This window comes from Stegodyphus dumicola, chromosome 3 (assembly GCF_044657685.1).
Source record: "Stegodyphus dumicola isolate Sdum_Otavi_A_Nest chromosome 3, ASM4465768v1".
Classification (NCBI taxonomy): domain Eukaryota; kingdom Metazoa; phylum Arthropoda; class Arachnida; order Araneae; family Eresidae; genus Stegodyphus; species Stegodyphus dumicola.
The window spans coordinates 106,840,925-106,857,363 of record NC_140770.1 but is presented as its reverse complement, the minus strand read 5'-3'; the positions used below and the strand labels follow the sequence as shown (position 1 = coordinate 106,857,363).

The 16,439-nt window shown below is 32.5% G+C and overlaps 1 protein-coding gene across 5 annotated transcripts in view; it reads left to right on the top strand.

The window, feature by feature from the left end:
- Window positions 1-16,439, top strand: part of dom (domino helicase) — a 220,359-nt gene that overhangs the window by 50,808 nt on the left and 153,112 nt on the right. For all 5 annotated transcript variants that reach the window (XM_085813136.1, XM_085813138.1, XM_085813137.1 and 2 more), the window contains exons 7-11: window positions 2,033-2,255; window positions 7,552-7,754; window positions 8,880-9,048; window positions 9,135-9,245; window positions 9,333-9,421. In XM_085813136.1, the coding sequence (XP_085669262.1) occupies window positions 2,033-2,255; window positions 7,552-7,754; window positions 8,880-9,048; window positions 9,135-9,245; window positions 9,333-9,421 (795 nt within the window). The remainder of the gene's footprint in view (window positions 1-2,032; window positions 2,256-7,551; window positions 7,755-8,879; window positions 9,049-9,134; window positions 9,246-9,332; window positions 9,422-16,439) is intronic.

Below are 16,439 nucleotides of genomic sequence, written 5' to 3'. Positions count from 1 at the left end.
TAACGGAAAAGAATTTGTCTGATCGTGTAAGAATATGTTCATCACATCTGATTAGACACAATGTGGAGCCGTTTTTGGACAGGCTGGTTACTGGAGATGAAAAGTGGATTCTTACGAGAATATTAAAAGAAAAAAATCTTACTGCAAACCAGGAACATCATCAGCAACAGTTCCAAAACCAAGTATCCATCAACGAAAAGTACTGCTTTGTTTGTGGTGGGACAGGAAAGGTCCAGTGTATTACGAGTTGCTGAAACAGGGAAAAAACATCAACGCGGATCTGTACTGCAATCAGCTGGATAAATTGAATGCAGCTATCAAAGAAAAAAGGCCAGCATTAGCGTCCAGAAAAGGAATAGTGTTCCATCACGATAATGCTCGCCCGCATACTGCAGTGGTGACACTACAAAAACTGAATGCGTTAGGATAGGAAATCCTTAGTCACCCCCCGTATTCACCTGACATTGCACCCTCTGATTATTACCTGTTCAGATCTCTGCAAAATTATCTAACGGGAAAAAAATTCAAGTCTTTTGAAAGTGTTTCTAAGGCAGTTGCTGACTATTTTAACTCCATGGATGAGAACTTCTACAAAACAGGAATTTACAGGTTACTTGGAAGATGGCAACAGGTTGTAACAAATAACGGAGCATATATAATTGATTAATATTAAACACATATTTTTATAGATGAATTCAAATATTTTCTTTAAAATACAACAGAACTTTCCCTCCAACCCAATAATTTTTCCCCCTGAAATATAGAATTGAACACGGCAGTAACAGCTAATTGATATCTTAATTCATGAAAATAAAATGTGATTTATTGAGAATCAGTCAAGGTTATAGCGTATGTGTTACGTGTGTGTTATGACATGTTTATCCACAAATGGTGCTAAATCTTTGGGCTTGGCAATAGTTTCATGATCAACAGAGAAATATATATATATGTAAGTACCAAAAAATGTAAGCATCTTACACTTTGCAAAATGATAACACAATGTTGCATGGAAAATTAAAATATTAATTGTTTGGGGGAGTGATACCATATTCATGTTAAATCATTGAGTTTTGTGACTAAATATGGAACATGTTTTACATTTTTCTGGATGGCAACACATTTCTTTGAAATCAGTGAGTTTTCTGATTAAATTTGAAATGTACAGATCTTATAATTTGCTGAGTAGCAGCATATTGCTTTTAAATCATTGATTTGGTTAATGAAATTGTCTCTTCATAAAATATGAGGTAAATAAATTTTAAAAAATTCAAAATTTGGGCCTGAAAGTTGCACATGTTCAGCTGAATTACTATGTATTTTTTTTTCCCTTTAAGTGCTGCCATTTTTTATAATGGAGATTAATTAATCTAATGTATTGCTTTACAAATTTGTTTTCTTCATCATTTATTCCTGCTTCTAGAAATAATTTTAAAACATTCCATCTCGTCACATCTGATGGAAAATAAAGCTAAATTTTATCTGCTAGTGAAGTTGGATGATGTGTTTAATTGAAAGAACTTTTTTGACATCGGCATGGGTTGCCTTTTTTCCTTGCATGTTCTTTGTTTCGTCTGAAAGGAAAATGCAGGTCAAATTGATTTATATATTTTGCTTTCTTTATAAAGGTTATATGAAATTTAATCTATGCGTGATTTCTGACTAATTTTATGATGTTATGTGTATGGGAATATTTTTTAAATGTTGAATTTTGAAATGTAAATAAATACTGAAAGAATTCCTTTAATTCAGAATTTTATTTATTAGCTTTATAAATTTGAAACTTTTGTTGATTTGTGTTCTAATATTAATTTTGAAGAATATTTTTATTAGATGACTACAGGAATCATTTTGAAAATTTCAGATTTATGTTGCATAGATGTGTTATTTTTTCTTAAATTTTATCTAAATGTCCTTTTTTATTTCAATTATTGAATGACTGTTCATAAACAAAAGCTGAAATCAATAGCTTGTTTATGTTTCATTCAGTTGTCAAATACATTATAAAATTACACAAGTCTTTATTACTTTTTAGCTTGTGGAATACAAACAGCAAACTTGGTTGGAAGAAAAAAGGAAGAAAGTTTTAGATGTGCATTTAAATTTCATTGTTGATCAAACCGAAAAGTATTCCTCATGGCTTACTCAGGGAATGAATCGTAGTTATAATGAAAGTCCTGAGTCAAGTAGAAGCTCTTCTCCAATTCCAGTTTCCATGTCTTCAACTCCCAAGAAAAGAAATGCTATGAAATCTGATGGTAAGTTCAGTCACAGTTACAGGGAAGTTTAATTACAACTTAAAATGTATTATGATTAGTGAATCCTTCTTTTGCTGCAGGATAAATTTTTTTTTTAAATATTTTCTTTTTGAGAAATAATTACAGAAATTTCCAGCTAAAGAATATTAAAGTTCTGAAAACTAAGACTGTGCTGCAGGTAACATTGTTGCTTTTTGTTTGATCACCAAACTCCTCCTCCCTTTTTTCCCCCTTTCTTTCTTTTTTTTTTGGGGGGGGGGCGGGGCTTAATATATTAATTGCAGAATTTGTACTGTGCTGTTCTTTTTGTCCATTTAATATGAAACACACTGCATATTATTTAATCAGATAGATATGTAACTGCTCTCCAATTGCCATTTCGTTAAACAGTAACTTCAATTCCAGAACTTATTTATAATACTTGGGTTCCCTCTTCCTTTGGAACCTGTAATGTGGTTTTTGTCTCGCGAGGCAGGGAAGCCCTAATGTTGTTTTCGAACAATAAGGTTGTCATTCGCTGTTTTAAAGTTAACCACAATTAATGGTAGAAAAAATCCAATGTTTTAAACTTTATACGTAGCATTGAAAAATCAATTTCATTTCTGATTTTGTTTTATTACTTAGATGGAATGAATTATAAGTATTTAATTTCTTTTGTAAATGTATATTTTTATGCATGTAAAATTAATCTTTAAGTTAAAAGTTTAACTAATTATATTTGTGCTGACATTTTGTTATATATATATTTCATTGTCAGTGACTGGAATTCAGATGCACTAACAATCACTTTTGGTGTTATATACTCATTTCATGTAATTAAAAGGGAGTTTATTTGGACTGAACTAATTTTGTAATGCAATTGATCTAAGAGAATGTTGGTTTATTATGTAAATATTGTACAGCAAATTTTCTTGGTTTGGCAAAAACTTAATTTGAAAGTTACTGAGGAAAACAACTCCTGTTATGATTGTAATAATAACACTTTGGGGGTTTAAACGTTTATATGTATATTTATATATCAAAGTCACATGTAATAAGCAAATTTCAAGTGATACCATAATTAATTGAGGACAACCAGTGCGCACTATCCAGCTAAATTGGAATTTTCTTAAAACTCATCTGGGAGACCTGAAAAGGCAGGGAATTTCATTCTTCTGTTTGAATGTCAAATATATATTGTTCTCTTTGAATGTCAATTTTCTGAGATTAGGGGACTAGCACTATTGAATTTAAATTGCACCCATAATTTCCAGTATCTTGGTGGAACCTCCAAAAAGACTGCAATGTATTTTGCAGTTTTTATCTAAATAACCGATGAACTTAATAAAACATAAAATTTTATTCTCAATTCACGAAGATGGATGGTTAAAATACAATTTTATCCATTACAGCTCCACACTCCAACTTATTATTATAGTTTCTTTCTCTGTAACTTTTTCATACATCTGCTACTGATAAAACTGTTAGAATAACAATTTTAAACATTTTCTGACGTTGCCTTGCAACGGTGACACGATACAAATATAGCGTTGCCACTCCAATATTAAGGATAATAACTACAGTCAAAAGTCTTTAATTCGTACACCCATATTCCGGAATAATCTATAATCCGGACCTCAAAGCTAAAAAGTTTCTGCACAGGCGCCGCGTTGACACATGCGCATAGGCATTTACGCGTGCACGTAAGACCTTTACGACTGCGCATGTGAAACAGAATACGTTTTCGCGTGCGTGTTTAATGTATAACGGACGGTATAAGCTAAAATTATCTATTTCAATTAATGTTGATGATTGCGTTGTTCCTTAATCTTCGAATTGGATACGGCTTATTATTTTTTGCAGACTGTAAGAGCAATTTTATAAAAGTAAACTTTAACTTTTGATTATGTCAAACAGAAATTCCGATGCTGGAGCTCCCAAAGGATCGTACAAAACGAAAGTATGTTTCGATGTTCATCAAACAAAAAGTGGAATTGCTGCAAAAAATGGATAAAGACATGAAGAAGGTGACAGAGAGGTTAGAGAAAACGAAAAAATTTCGATTGACAAGTTAGTCGGTATTCTCGGCACAGCAATTACGGGACTTGAACGGTGGAACTTTGTAACTGAACAAGAAATTATGTCTGTTTATAGAATTAAAGAGAAAGTATTATCACATACTTTTAAATAAAACGAAGCAACTTAAACAACTTACATTCAAAGCAGTGTTTAATAAAGTAAAAAAATAAATATTAAGCTTTCTTTTTTGTAAATTTTGATACCCTTTAGATCATAATTGTTCTTTATTTCATAAATTACGGTTTCATATTTTTAATTTTAGAATTTCTGCATGCCATTTTACCAGATTTAAACTGATGATCTATAATCCGGAAAAATCGATAATCCGGAATCACCGAAGTCCCGGCGAGTCCAGATTAACGACTTTTGACTGTATAATTATTTGTAAAATAATAAAATATTACAATATATAGTACAGATGGAAAGTCTGGATGGAGGTTAAAATCGGAAATGAAGTTTGGACTCCAAATATGACCGTAAATGTTCAATAATATTTAAGTTAGGAGATTGAGGGGAGCCAAGCGAGATGTTCAATTGCCATTGTCATGCTCTTTGAACCATTCTTGAATATACCTAGCAGTGTGGATAGGGACGTTGTCGTTTTGAAAAAGCTGTCGCACCCCAGGGACAAAAGGATGGAGAAATGATCCCCTAGAATGCTTAGATAGGGATTGGATATGATCCTCCAATGCAGAATAACAAGTGGCCCAAGACTGTGCCAAGATATCGCACCCCATACCATAATGGCACCACCCCTATGCTTCAGGGTCGGCAAGAGGCAGTCAGTACGAAATGCTTCTTTGAGCTTTCTCCAGACATAAATGCGTCTGTTTGTCTGAAATAGTGTGAATGACGATTCATCTTACCATATTACCTGTCGTTGTGGGAGGTGTGAGCCTTTGTGATATCTGCACCGTCGGCTTCGTTTGAAAGCATTAGTTGCTGTCACCAAGGGTTTACGAATTGCCACTCTACCATAAATGTTCGCAGAATGAAGTTCCCTTTTGACAGTTTTTGTTGAAAATGGGGTCCTGGATATGACTGTTCATTCCGGATGTTTTCTCTGATAATGATTGCTTGTACTTTCGGGCTACTATGCGCTTCAAGACCCGTCTATCCCTATCAGCCAGCTTTGACTTTTGGCCACGTGCTTTTGTGTACGCTGTCATAACGGCTGATACCCTAGTCCTTGCACACTCCACAATGTTCTCTGTTTCTGTAATTGATGCTCCATTAAAACGTGCTCCAACTATCATTCCTCTTTGGAACTCTGACAGGTCTGACATTTCAACTTCTCACAAACAGTTCAATCGAAACATGCAACACAGGTGATTCCTGTTGAGAGACTGATATCTTCCTCATCATGCTCACTAGGTGGCAGACTTCTGTTGCAGGTGGGAAATACATCATACATTTTCACAGGTGTTCACATTATTTTATCCTCCATATGTATATCTGTGTGTGTTTGTATAATAATATAAATAATAATATAAAAATAATTTGTAAACAATTGTCTAATATGGTAGTGACTGTAATTCTGAGATCGTGGACAATAGGAATAGAAGACAATTTCATGGAAGAAATAAAAAAAAGCACATATATATTTATGGGTATTAACTTTATTTCGGATGTCCTGTGCAGAATGGAAGTTAGCACCAACAATATGTAGCTGCAGATGTGAAAAAAGGTAGAAGTAGGAGAGATGTTGGGGCTGTATGATGCTATAATTTTAAATCTAATGCCTCTGGAAATATTTGCAAAAGTATTGGACATAAAATATTTCCATAACTTCCAGAAGTAACGTTTAACAATGCTAAACTGCAGGTGTTTATTTCACATTCATCATTCAGTTTATGCATTGCTTTAACATTTGAAATGTTTACCTTTAGTTCAAGGGATAACAACTGATTCATATATGAAATGATGACTACCTTGTCTTCCAAAACTTCTTCCAGTATTTCTATCGCAGAATCATAATTCTGATAATCTGAAGCGAAGTCGGAAAATGCATCTAAAGCAGTACCACTAAGTAAGGATTTTAGATATGCACATTTTTCAGTTTTTCTCACTCCACTTATATTGTGAATCATATTTTTGTACTGGTTCTGAAAGTCCAAACATTTACACGAATCTTCATAATAATTTCTACTCTGCAGATATGGTGCTTTCATTTTTTCTGTAGGTGTAACATTTGCCATTTTGTTTTGGTATATTGCAGTTCTAGAACATTCTGAATTCTTTTTTAAAAGTCAATGCGTTTTTCCTCATCGTATACCAGCTCTATCTTGGTATTCTTGACTTTTTGTAGCTTCATTTTCAATCTCCTGCAAAGTTACTTTCTTTTTTTGAATTTAAACTTTTCAATCAATTGGTTTTTCTTAATTAATTGTTCACATAAATTCTCATTTATTTCAGTTTTTGCCTTTTGTGTGGATTGTCATTTTCCAAATTTGCATCGAGTTAAGTTAACAATTTAATTGTCAACTGCCTTACAACGGATCATTTCTTTTTCAAAAACATCCTATTTTTTAAATGTTCAGTCTGCTGATTGCTCCAGTTTTTAATATTCCCTGGAAGAAAGCACCATGAAGAAAATGTTTTTAGATTCTTCTCAGATCTTGGGGTGGCTTGGCTTAATAGTAGTAACCCGCAGTATGTGTGAATAAATGAAACAATATGAAGCTTGAAATTCGCACACAAACAAAAAGAAACATTTGTGTTAGATGAGCAATTCCTATCATTACAGGCTGGTAACTCATCATTAAATAAAACATATAAAACAAACATTCAACAAGTGCCATCTACATAAAATTCTCTATAAACGTACAAGTCTAAAATCAGACTGGATCAAATTTAAGATAATAAACTTAAAGCATTATTCAATGCAACGATTTATTGACTAACACTGAAGCCCAGCACCTACATAGATACAAATAGATGCCATAGTTTTTTGTACAAAATCTCCTCTGTTATCTATTCGTGAGCTACATAATTATAACTTATTATAGTTAACACATGAGTTACTTAATCTGCCAATGTAATTTGTTACAACATGAAGTCTTTTCAGAGGAAGGGGCAGATAATCAGACAGAACTGAAAAGCTGGATGTTTTAATTTAATAAAGCTATATATATGCATAATTTATGGAAATTTACCATAAGAAGCTACACTGTTAGTTGCTGTTTAATTCATTGTTGTTTTTAAAAATAAATTATATATTTTAAACTTTGAATTTCAGATTTTGAACCTGAAGAGAGTGAAAGTGATGATGAGGAGACTATTGAAAAAGCAGAAGAAAGTATTGATGAATTGGAGCAAAGTGAAGAAATAAAATTATTGCAACAAGAAAGTGAAATGTCCCTTGAAGATATTCTGGATTCTTTACCTCCTGAAATTTTACAGTCACATGCTGTGTTAAGTGGAAATGAAGAAAATGATAAGGTATGTGTTAGGTGCAGTTTTTTTTTTTTTTAATGTAGTTTATCCAATTTTGACATCTAAAATAGTTTTTATATATATATATATATATATATATATATATATAAAAAGGAGCAATTTTATACGACAGTTTTCAAGAGTATAGCTAGTGCTATTGTACAGATTCAGTTAGTAATTAATAATAATAGAGATGAAGAACTGTGCTTATTTCTGCTAAATTGCTTAGTTTGGTAATTAGTAACAGACATAACATTCTACTGAATGACAACACCCTGGCACATGGAAGATAGAATTATTGTAGAATACTGTGCATTTTACTTGCAGATAAATTCTGCGTTTCAGTCAGAATTTTGTGGCTTTACCATAGCCAAAAAAATTGTGAGTGGAAAAAATAAAGCAGCTGCTTTATTTAAGCACATGATGGATTATGGGAGAAAGAAAATTATGCTAGCATTGCCAAATATGTTGTTTGCTTTAGCTACTTAAGAGTATTTCATATTACAATATAAATACACGTACTAAAAGGATTATCAGCAATTTGTAAAGGAATTAAAATGACATTAGAACTGAGGCCTGGTGGTGCAGTGGCTAGTGCAGCAGCAACCACAGGTCCCGGGGTTTAATCCCCGGGCTGGGCAAGCCTTTCATCCCTTGGGTTGATAAAATGAGTACCAAGTTTGCTTGGATACTAAACATCGGGGGTCCTGCGACAAGCTGACCACTTATTCAGGGCATATGCTTATGCATCCCAGGGCCCAAAACACTTCAGTAGCAGAATATGTTAAGCTAAAAGAGTTGCTGCAACAAAGTTGACTATATCAGGTTAGGGACACTAACTTGAAAGTATCATTATTTAACATTTTTAAATTTATGTTTCTTGTGTAAAATTTAAGTAATGTGCTTTTTGCGTGATGTAACATCCAGTTTATGCTTTAGCATCTATTTAATATGGAGAAGGCTGGAATGTGACAATGATAATTCAGTTAAGTGTTACTGATAGGCCTTTTAAAAGGTTGGCATCTGTAGGGAATAATATTTCACTGATCAGGTTTTTCATGAACTATGCAAAATGTATATTATAAACATTTTGTTCATAATAGTGAAATATTTTCTCTCTGTTATGTGAAGGAATCTGTATCTGATAATAATAAAGAGATGGTACATTCAGCTTTTGATGACGATGAAGATTTCCAAATGTTTGAGGATGAAGAGGATGATGAAAAAACTATTCTAGAGCAAGAAAAAATGGAAAAGAACATTGATCACAGGGAAGAGATAAGAGAATTGGAAGCAGAGAGTAAGTGTTTGTATAATAAAACAGGCACATTAATTTATATAATTATGCATTTTTATAAGCAATATTCAATAACTGTCGTTCTTTAGATGAAATGACTGTTGAAGAACTGAGAGCAAAATATTCTGGGGCATATTCAAACGATTCTAAAGCAAATGTTTCTGATGAAATGGAAGATTCTGTTTCATTTTCAGAAAATGGTAAATATTGTTATATCTTTGAAAATTCATGCTAATCATGGAATGCTTTGTCCTCTTTTTGTTTAAATTAATTCATTTGTTTTCTAGAATATGAGGATAGTGATGAGGATTCTGAAGCTTCAGTCATGGAACCTGCTGGTGATGGAAATCTTATACAGAGTCGTAATGAATCAAATGTAAGTATACTAGGGTTTTTAATAAAAATGCATAGTTAAAGATATTTACTGTTGGCCTTAGAAATGTTGTACCAAAAAGTTGTATCAATAAACTTTTTGTATTAGCGTAGTGTACAGTACATCATATATGGCAGTAGTACTTCCTTTAATTGGCATATAAAAGGCAGCAATATGCTTCATCTAAAAAATCACAGTTGCAACACTACCAGGTTTCAAATCTTTATTGAGGAAGAATGTGAGATTATAAGAAGTTCCGAAGCTATATTTTTAATAGAGTCACCTAGCCATAACCAGAATATTGTTGCAATATGTTCTGGAGGAAATGAATCTGCCATCACGAGGACTTGATTGCCCCAATAGACAAATGAACTGCTGGGTAGACATCTTTTGTGCTGCAACTTTTGCTATTTTTAATATTACTGACCATACAGTAATATTAAATATAGTACTTAATAGTTGGGTGCATTTCTTTGGAGCCAATTTTTCTTTATTTTGTAAGATGCTTCCGGATAATTTGCAAGCCAGTTAAACTCAGAAGTTGTTACATTTCTAGAAAAAAATTGTGACTAATACTAATAATAAGATTAACGCTCAACATATTACATTCAGTTAAGTTTCACGGCATTCTGACATCATTTGTGTGCGTTTAAAATGTTAAAAAAAAAAAAAAAAAAAACCAGCCTTTCGGCATACAAGATGTGATACCGCCTTTGACACTTTGCTGCCATACTATGTATGATATGGGGGGACTAAAGCGCATCATAGATGATGCACTGGGGGAGCAAAGTGGTTACTGTACTCTTTTTTAATATGCAAAACATGTTCAGTTATTCAGATTAAAATTTCCAGCAGTATATATTGAGTTTTCTCGCTTGAAAACTAGTATTTCCTGAATGTAATTTACGCTTTATAGGCTAGCCGCACAGCCAACGCCTTAAAATAGTTATCGGAGATATATAAATGCATAAAACTGGAAAATATATGTAATGATTTTAATGAGCCCAGTTAGTGTAATTTTGTAAAAGTATTTGGTATTTCTTTTTGACGTTCTTGTTATTTAAATGCATGTTTATTTAATGTCAGATTAAAAGAAAGAAATATTCTTAAGAACTACGGTTTTTGTCAATATCTGACATTTTACTGAATGGAAACATGTTGGCGCATGGAAGATAAATGTGATTTTTTCCCCAGGTAGTGGCAGCACATTGTTCTTAAATAGTTTGTTGATTGAAATTGAAGGGGGTTAAAATAGATGGCCTAAGCCTGATGTCACAAAAATAAAACCATGGAAATGTCAGCAATGTGACATCAAGACTTATCATGGGTGCCATTTAGTGTACAGAAAAGACTACGAAATTTATTGTTAAATAAAATTGTTTTGAATTTGAAAGCAAATATCAACATCTGCAGGCTCAAAAAAGTGTCTTTGGGCATTATTTTGCATAAAATAACCTTGAAACTTCAACTGATCTTCCAGGTTTTACCATGTAATACATTTGTTTTAAGTTGCCATTTGTTTGCAATCCTTGTGATTTTTGTATATACCAAGTAGAATATTTTTTATGTTAATTAATAAAATTAGAGCAGGTGATGTATAAACATTCAATGACATGTAGACAACTTAGATTAGAATGTAAACAAAACGAACCGGAAGTCCACTTATGGCAGTGGCCATGATAAGCCATGACGTTTCATGGCTTCATTTCTACCCTGCATGATAAAAATGCGTTATTTCAAGCAGTTTTGCTACTGCTCGCTTTGTGATTGCAAGTTTTGTAATCGAAAATTCATTAAATTTGTACAAAATACGAAATAAGTAATAAAAAAAAAAAAAAACTAAAAATTTAAAATTTGGTCTTTGAGGTGGAAGATTGTGTATTCAAAATTTAGGTGCCGTGGTTTTTCCACACTGCATGGAACATAAACATAAATATGCATGGAACATAAACATACAGCTTTGTGGTTAATATTGTGTCAATCCATAAATTCGTATGTATTTTTTGGTAAAATTTTATAAATAATATAAAAAAACACAATTTAACATTTTAATCAATTATATATTTTCCTCCATTATCTACAATGTCTCACCATCTTACAGACAGCTTTTTTATGCCATTGCTGTAGAAAGACTGGTTTTGATGCAAAAAAACTTGAAAGTTATGTACATCCTGTCTTTTCCCAGTAAAAAATTTTGTAAGGCACGAAATAAGTGAAAATTACTTCGGATAATATCTGGGGAGTAAGCAAGATGTGGCAAAAGCTCCCAATTAAATTCACTAATTTTGTCCAGTATTATCATGTTGAAACAACACGTTCTTGATATTCACCAATCATGAGTGTTTTTTTTTTTTATCAATTCTAAGTTTAGACGGCAAACGTGTTCACTATTAATTTCTAAATTAACCGTTTGATTTGGTTCTAACAGTTTAAAATATCCTGAACAAGGTTCATCATCAATGCTTTTTCCAAATTCCATTTAACTCCTTCACGGCCAATCCTCCCGACACAGCCAGAACCGCCCGAAAACGGCCGAGATTGCAATCTTGTTTCCTTCCCTCCCCCTAAGGTATTCAGTAGCAGGTGCAATTTCCTCAATGCTTTGTATCAGTTTACTGCTGACAGCTTGTCCTAAGAGGTTTGTTATCTTGGGCAGTTTGTTGTTGATTCTTTTTTGGTAGAGTGTGCTTTTAATCAAAATGCACAAATATCACTCAACAAGAAATTGAGGCTATTCTTTTTAATGATACAGATGAGTCAGATTTGGAAATTAGAGCCTGTCATTTCATATTTCAGAAACAAATTTCAGCGACAATTTGTGCCTTATGCTGAAGTATCAATTGACGAAGCGCTAATTAAATTTAAAGGTAGATTAGGGATCGTGCAATGTATGCCTATGAAACCAGCTAAGCGTGGATTAAAGATATGGATGCTCTGCACATCTCGCTTAGGATATACTACAACTTTGAACTTTACTGTGGTAAAAAAGATCAGATACCAAGGTCAGGAAAGGGTTTAGGATATGACGTAGTTATGCACTTAATAAAAGCACTTAAAAATAAGGGCCATGAAATCTATTTTGACAGATTTTTCACCAGTGTAGACTTGATGTCCGAGTTATATAAATCTGGACAATTGTCATGTGGAACTGTGATGACAAATCAGAAAAATATTCCCGAGAACATCAAGCAAATGAAGGTTGGAAATCAATACGACAGTTTAGTTATGCAATGCAAAAGCCTGCCGAATTTACTTTATTCATCCTGGCTTGATAAAAAATTGATACATATCATTTCCACAAACTGTAAAAATGAACCATGTTTTACTACAAGAAGAAAAGGCTCCGAAAAAAGTGTAGTACCATGTCTACTCGCATTTGTCAAGTACAGTAAAAATATGGGAGGTGTAAATCTAGCAGATCAGCGTCGAAATCATATTATTCATATAATTTAATGTTGCTTCTTTCCTCTAAATTTATTTATTATTAGTAAATAATATTTCCAAATTTCAGGAAATTTTCTCTGGCATAATCCTGAAATTAATTATAGCAGTATGATGACATACCAAATTTAATACAAATTTAATGCACATATTTTTTCCTTATGTATGCTGCGAAATAAATATAAAATACCTCAATTTATTAAAATAGATTTCTTTCTTTCGTTTAGCTGTCGAATGTCTGCAAAAAAAGCCTTATTTTATTCCAGATTGGGAAGATTCTAATTTCAATCTTCAGTGGAGAAAACAACAACTATTATAATTATATTTGTGTTTTCAAGTGTTAAGGTGCCTTTTAAGAACATACCTCACGCAAATTAAATTTACCTAAAATCTAACCTAACTATTTAGCATTGCATTGTGATTTATAAGGACCGGATTAGCCTTGTGTTGAACTGGTGATGATCATGAGTAATAATTAAATAAAACATACATTTGTTATCCAATATATATATCTTAAATTTTATTAAGTTTCTTAAGTGGAAAACTAAACAAAATTATCAAACATAGTATACCAAGAATAATTAAGAATAAATGTCCTCTGGGATTTATTAAGTGAATTTGCTACACAGTACAAGTAATACCATAATTAATTTACCTCTTAGTACAGCCAACGTACATTACGCGTATAGACTGGAATTTTCTTGAAACACACCTGGAAAAGTCAGGGAATTTCATTCTCCTGTTTGAGTGGCAACCCTGTTGTTTCGTAAACGAACCTCAGGCGTGTTTTCGCCTAGTGCATTTCATGATCACAAATGTCGAAAAATTAATAGTCGTAAATGCACTTGTGTTCGATGTAAAGAATGAGGAAAGTATATTGAAAGTTCTTGGGAGTGTGATATATGCAGAATGTGCTTGTGCAAAACATGCTTTTAGGCTTCGAATTTCAGTTGCAAAAATTTAAAAAGCTCTTTTCAGGGCCATACAATTTCAGGTACAGTTCTCTTATTAAGACCGGATTCAGAAATGTATGGATGCATGTGTGTGTTCATGTATGCATGTATGTACTGTAAGTAGGAATGTACGTCTGTATATAGAGAGACACATATATGCATATACATACACATGTGCATACACTCGTATATTTCTGATCCGGTTCCGATTACAGAACACTATCCAATTTCAAAAAAGTGAAAACGACTAACACAAAAACTTGTCTAAATGTGGAATGAACAGCAATATGTATATAAATATAGATACATTTATGTATACATATATCTAGCTACAAATTTATATGAGTGATAAATATACACATGCATATTTACCTATAACATATGAAGAAATAATAATATGCATATGCAGTCAAAAGTCGTTAATCCGGACTCGTCGGGATTTCGGCAATTCCGGATTATAGATCATCAGTTTAAATCTGGTAAAATGGCATGCAGAAATTCTAAAATTAAAAATATGAAACCGTAATTTATGAAATAAAGAACAATTATGATCTAAAGGGTATCAAAATTTACAAAAAAGAAAGCTTAATATTTATTTTTTTACTTTATTAAACACTGCTTTGAATGTAAGTTGTTTAAGTTGCTTCGTTTTATTTAAAAGTATGTGATAATACTTTCTCTTTAATTCTATAAACAGACATAATTTCTTGTTCAGTTACAAAGTTCCACCGTTCAAGTCCCGTAATTGCTGTGCCGAGAATACCGACTAACTTGTCAATCGAAATTTTTTCGTTTTCTCTAACCTCTCTGTCACCTTCTTCATGTCTTTATCCATTTTTTGCAGCAATTCCACTTTTTGTTTGATGAACATCGAAACATACTTTCGTTTTGTACGATCCTTTGGGAGCTCCAGCATCGGAATTTCTGTTTGACATAATCGAAAGTTAAAGTTTACTTTTATAAAATTGCTCTTACAGTCTGCAAAAAATAATAAGCCGTATCCAATTCGAAGATTAAGGAACAACGCAATCATCAACATTAATTGAAATAGATAATTTTAGCTTATACCGTCCGTTATACATTAAACACGCACGCGAAAACGTATTCTGTTTCACATGCGCACACTCATATGCGCGGTCGTAAAGGTCTTACGCGCACGCGTAAATGCCTATGCGCTTGTGTCAACGCGGCGCCTGTGCAGAAACTTTTTAGCTTTGAGGTCCGGATTATAGATCATTCCGGAATATGGGTGTACGAATTAAAGACTTTTGACTGTAGTTATTATCCTTAATATTGGAGTGGCAACGCTATATTTGTATTATGTCACCGTTGCAAGGCAACGTCAGAAAATGTTTAAAATTGTTATTCTAACAGTTTTATCAGTAGCAGATGTATGAAAAAGTTACAGAGAAAGAAACTATAATAATAAGTTGGAGTGTGGAGCTGTAATGGATAAAATTGTATTTTAACTATCCATCTTCGTGAATTGAGAATAAAATTTTATGTTTTATTAAGAAGTTCATCGGTTATTTAGATAAAAACTGCAAAATACATTGCAGTCTTTTTGGAGGTTCCACCAAGATACTGGAAATTATGGGTGCAATTTAAATTCAATAGTGCTAGTCCCCTAATCTCAGAAAATTGACATTCAAAGAGAACAATATATATTTGACATTAAAACAGAAGAATGAAATTCTCTGCCTTTTCAGGTCTCCCAGATGAGTTTTAAGAAAATTCCAATTTAGCTGGATAGTGCGCACTGGTTGTCCTCAATTAATTATGGTATCACTTGAAATTTGCTTATTACATGTGACTTTGATATATAAATATACATATAAACGTTTAAACCCCCAAAGTGTTATTATTACAATCATAACAGGAGTTGTTTTCCTCAGTAACTTTCAAATTAAGTTTTTGCCAAACCAAGAAAATTTGCTGTACAATATTTACATAATAAACCAACATTCTCTTAGATCAATTGCATTACAAAATTAGTTCAGTCCAAATAAACTCCCTTTTAATTACATGAAATGAGTATATAACACCAAAAGTGATTGTTAGTGCATCTGAATTCCAGTCACTGACAATGAAATATATATATAACAAAATGTCAGCACAAATATAATTAGTTAAACTTGTAACTTAAAGATTAATTTTACATGCATAAAAATATACATTTACAAAAGAAATTAAATACTTATAATTCATTCCATCTAAGTAATAAAACAAAATCAGAAATGAAATTGATTTTTCAATGCTACGTATAAAGTTTAAAACATTGGATTTTTTCTACCATTAATTGTGGTTAACTTTAAAACAGCGAATGACAACCTTATTGTTCGAAAACAACATTAGGGCTTCCCTGCCTCGCGAGACAAAAACCACATTACAGGTTCCAAAGGAAGAGGGAACCCAAGTATTATAAATAAGTTCTGGAATGGAAGTTACTGTTTAACGAAATGGCAATTGGAGAGCAGTTACATATCTATCTGATTAAATGATATGCAGTGTGTTTCATATTAAATGGACAAAAAGAACAGCACAGTACAAATTCTGCAATTGATATATTAAGCCCCGCCCCCCCCCCAAAAAAAAAAAGAAAGAAAGGGGGAAAAAAGGGAGGAGGA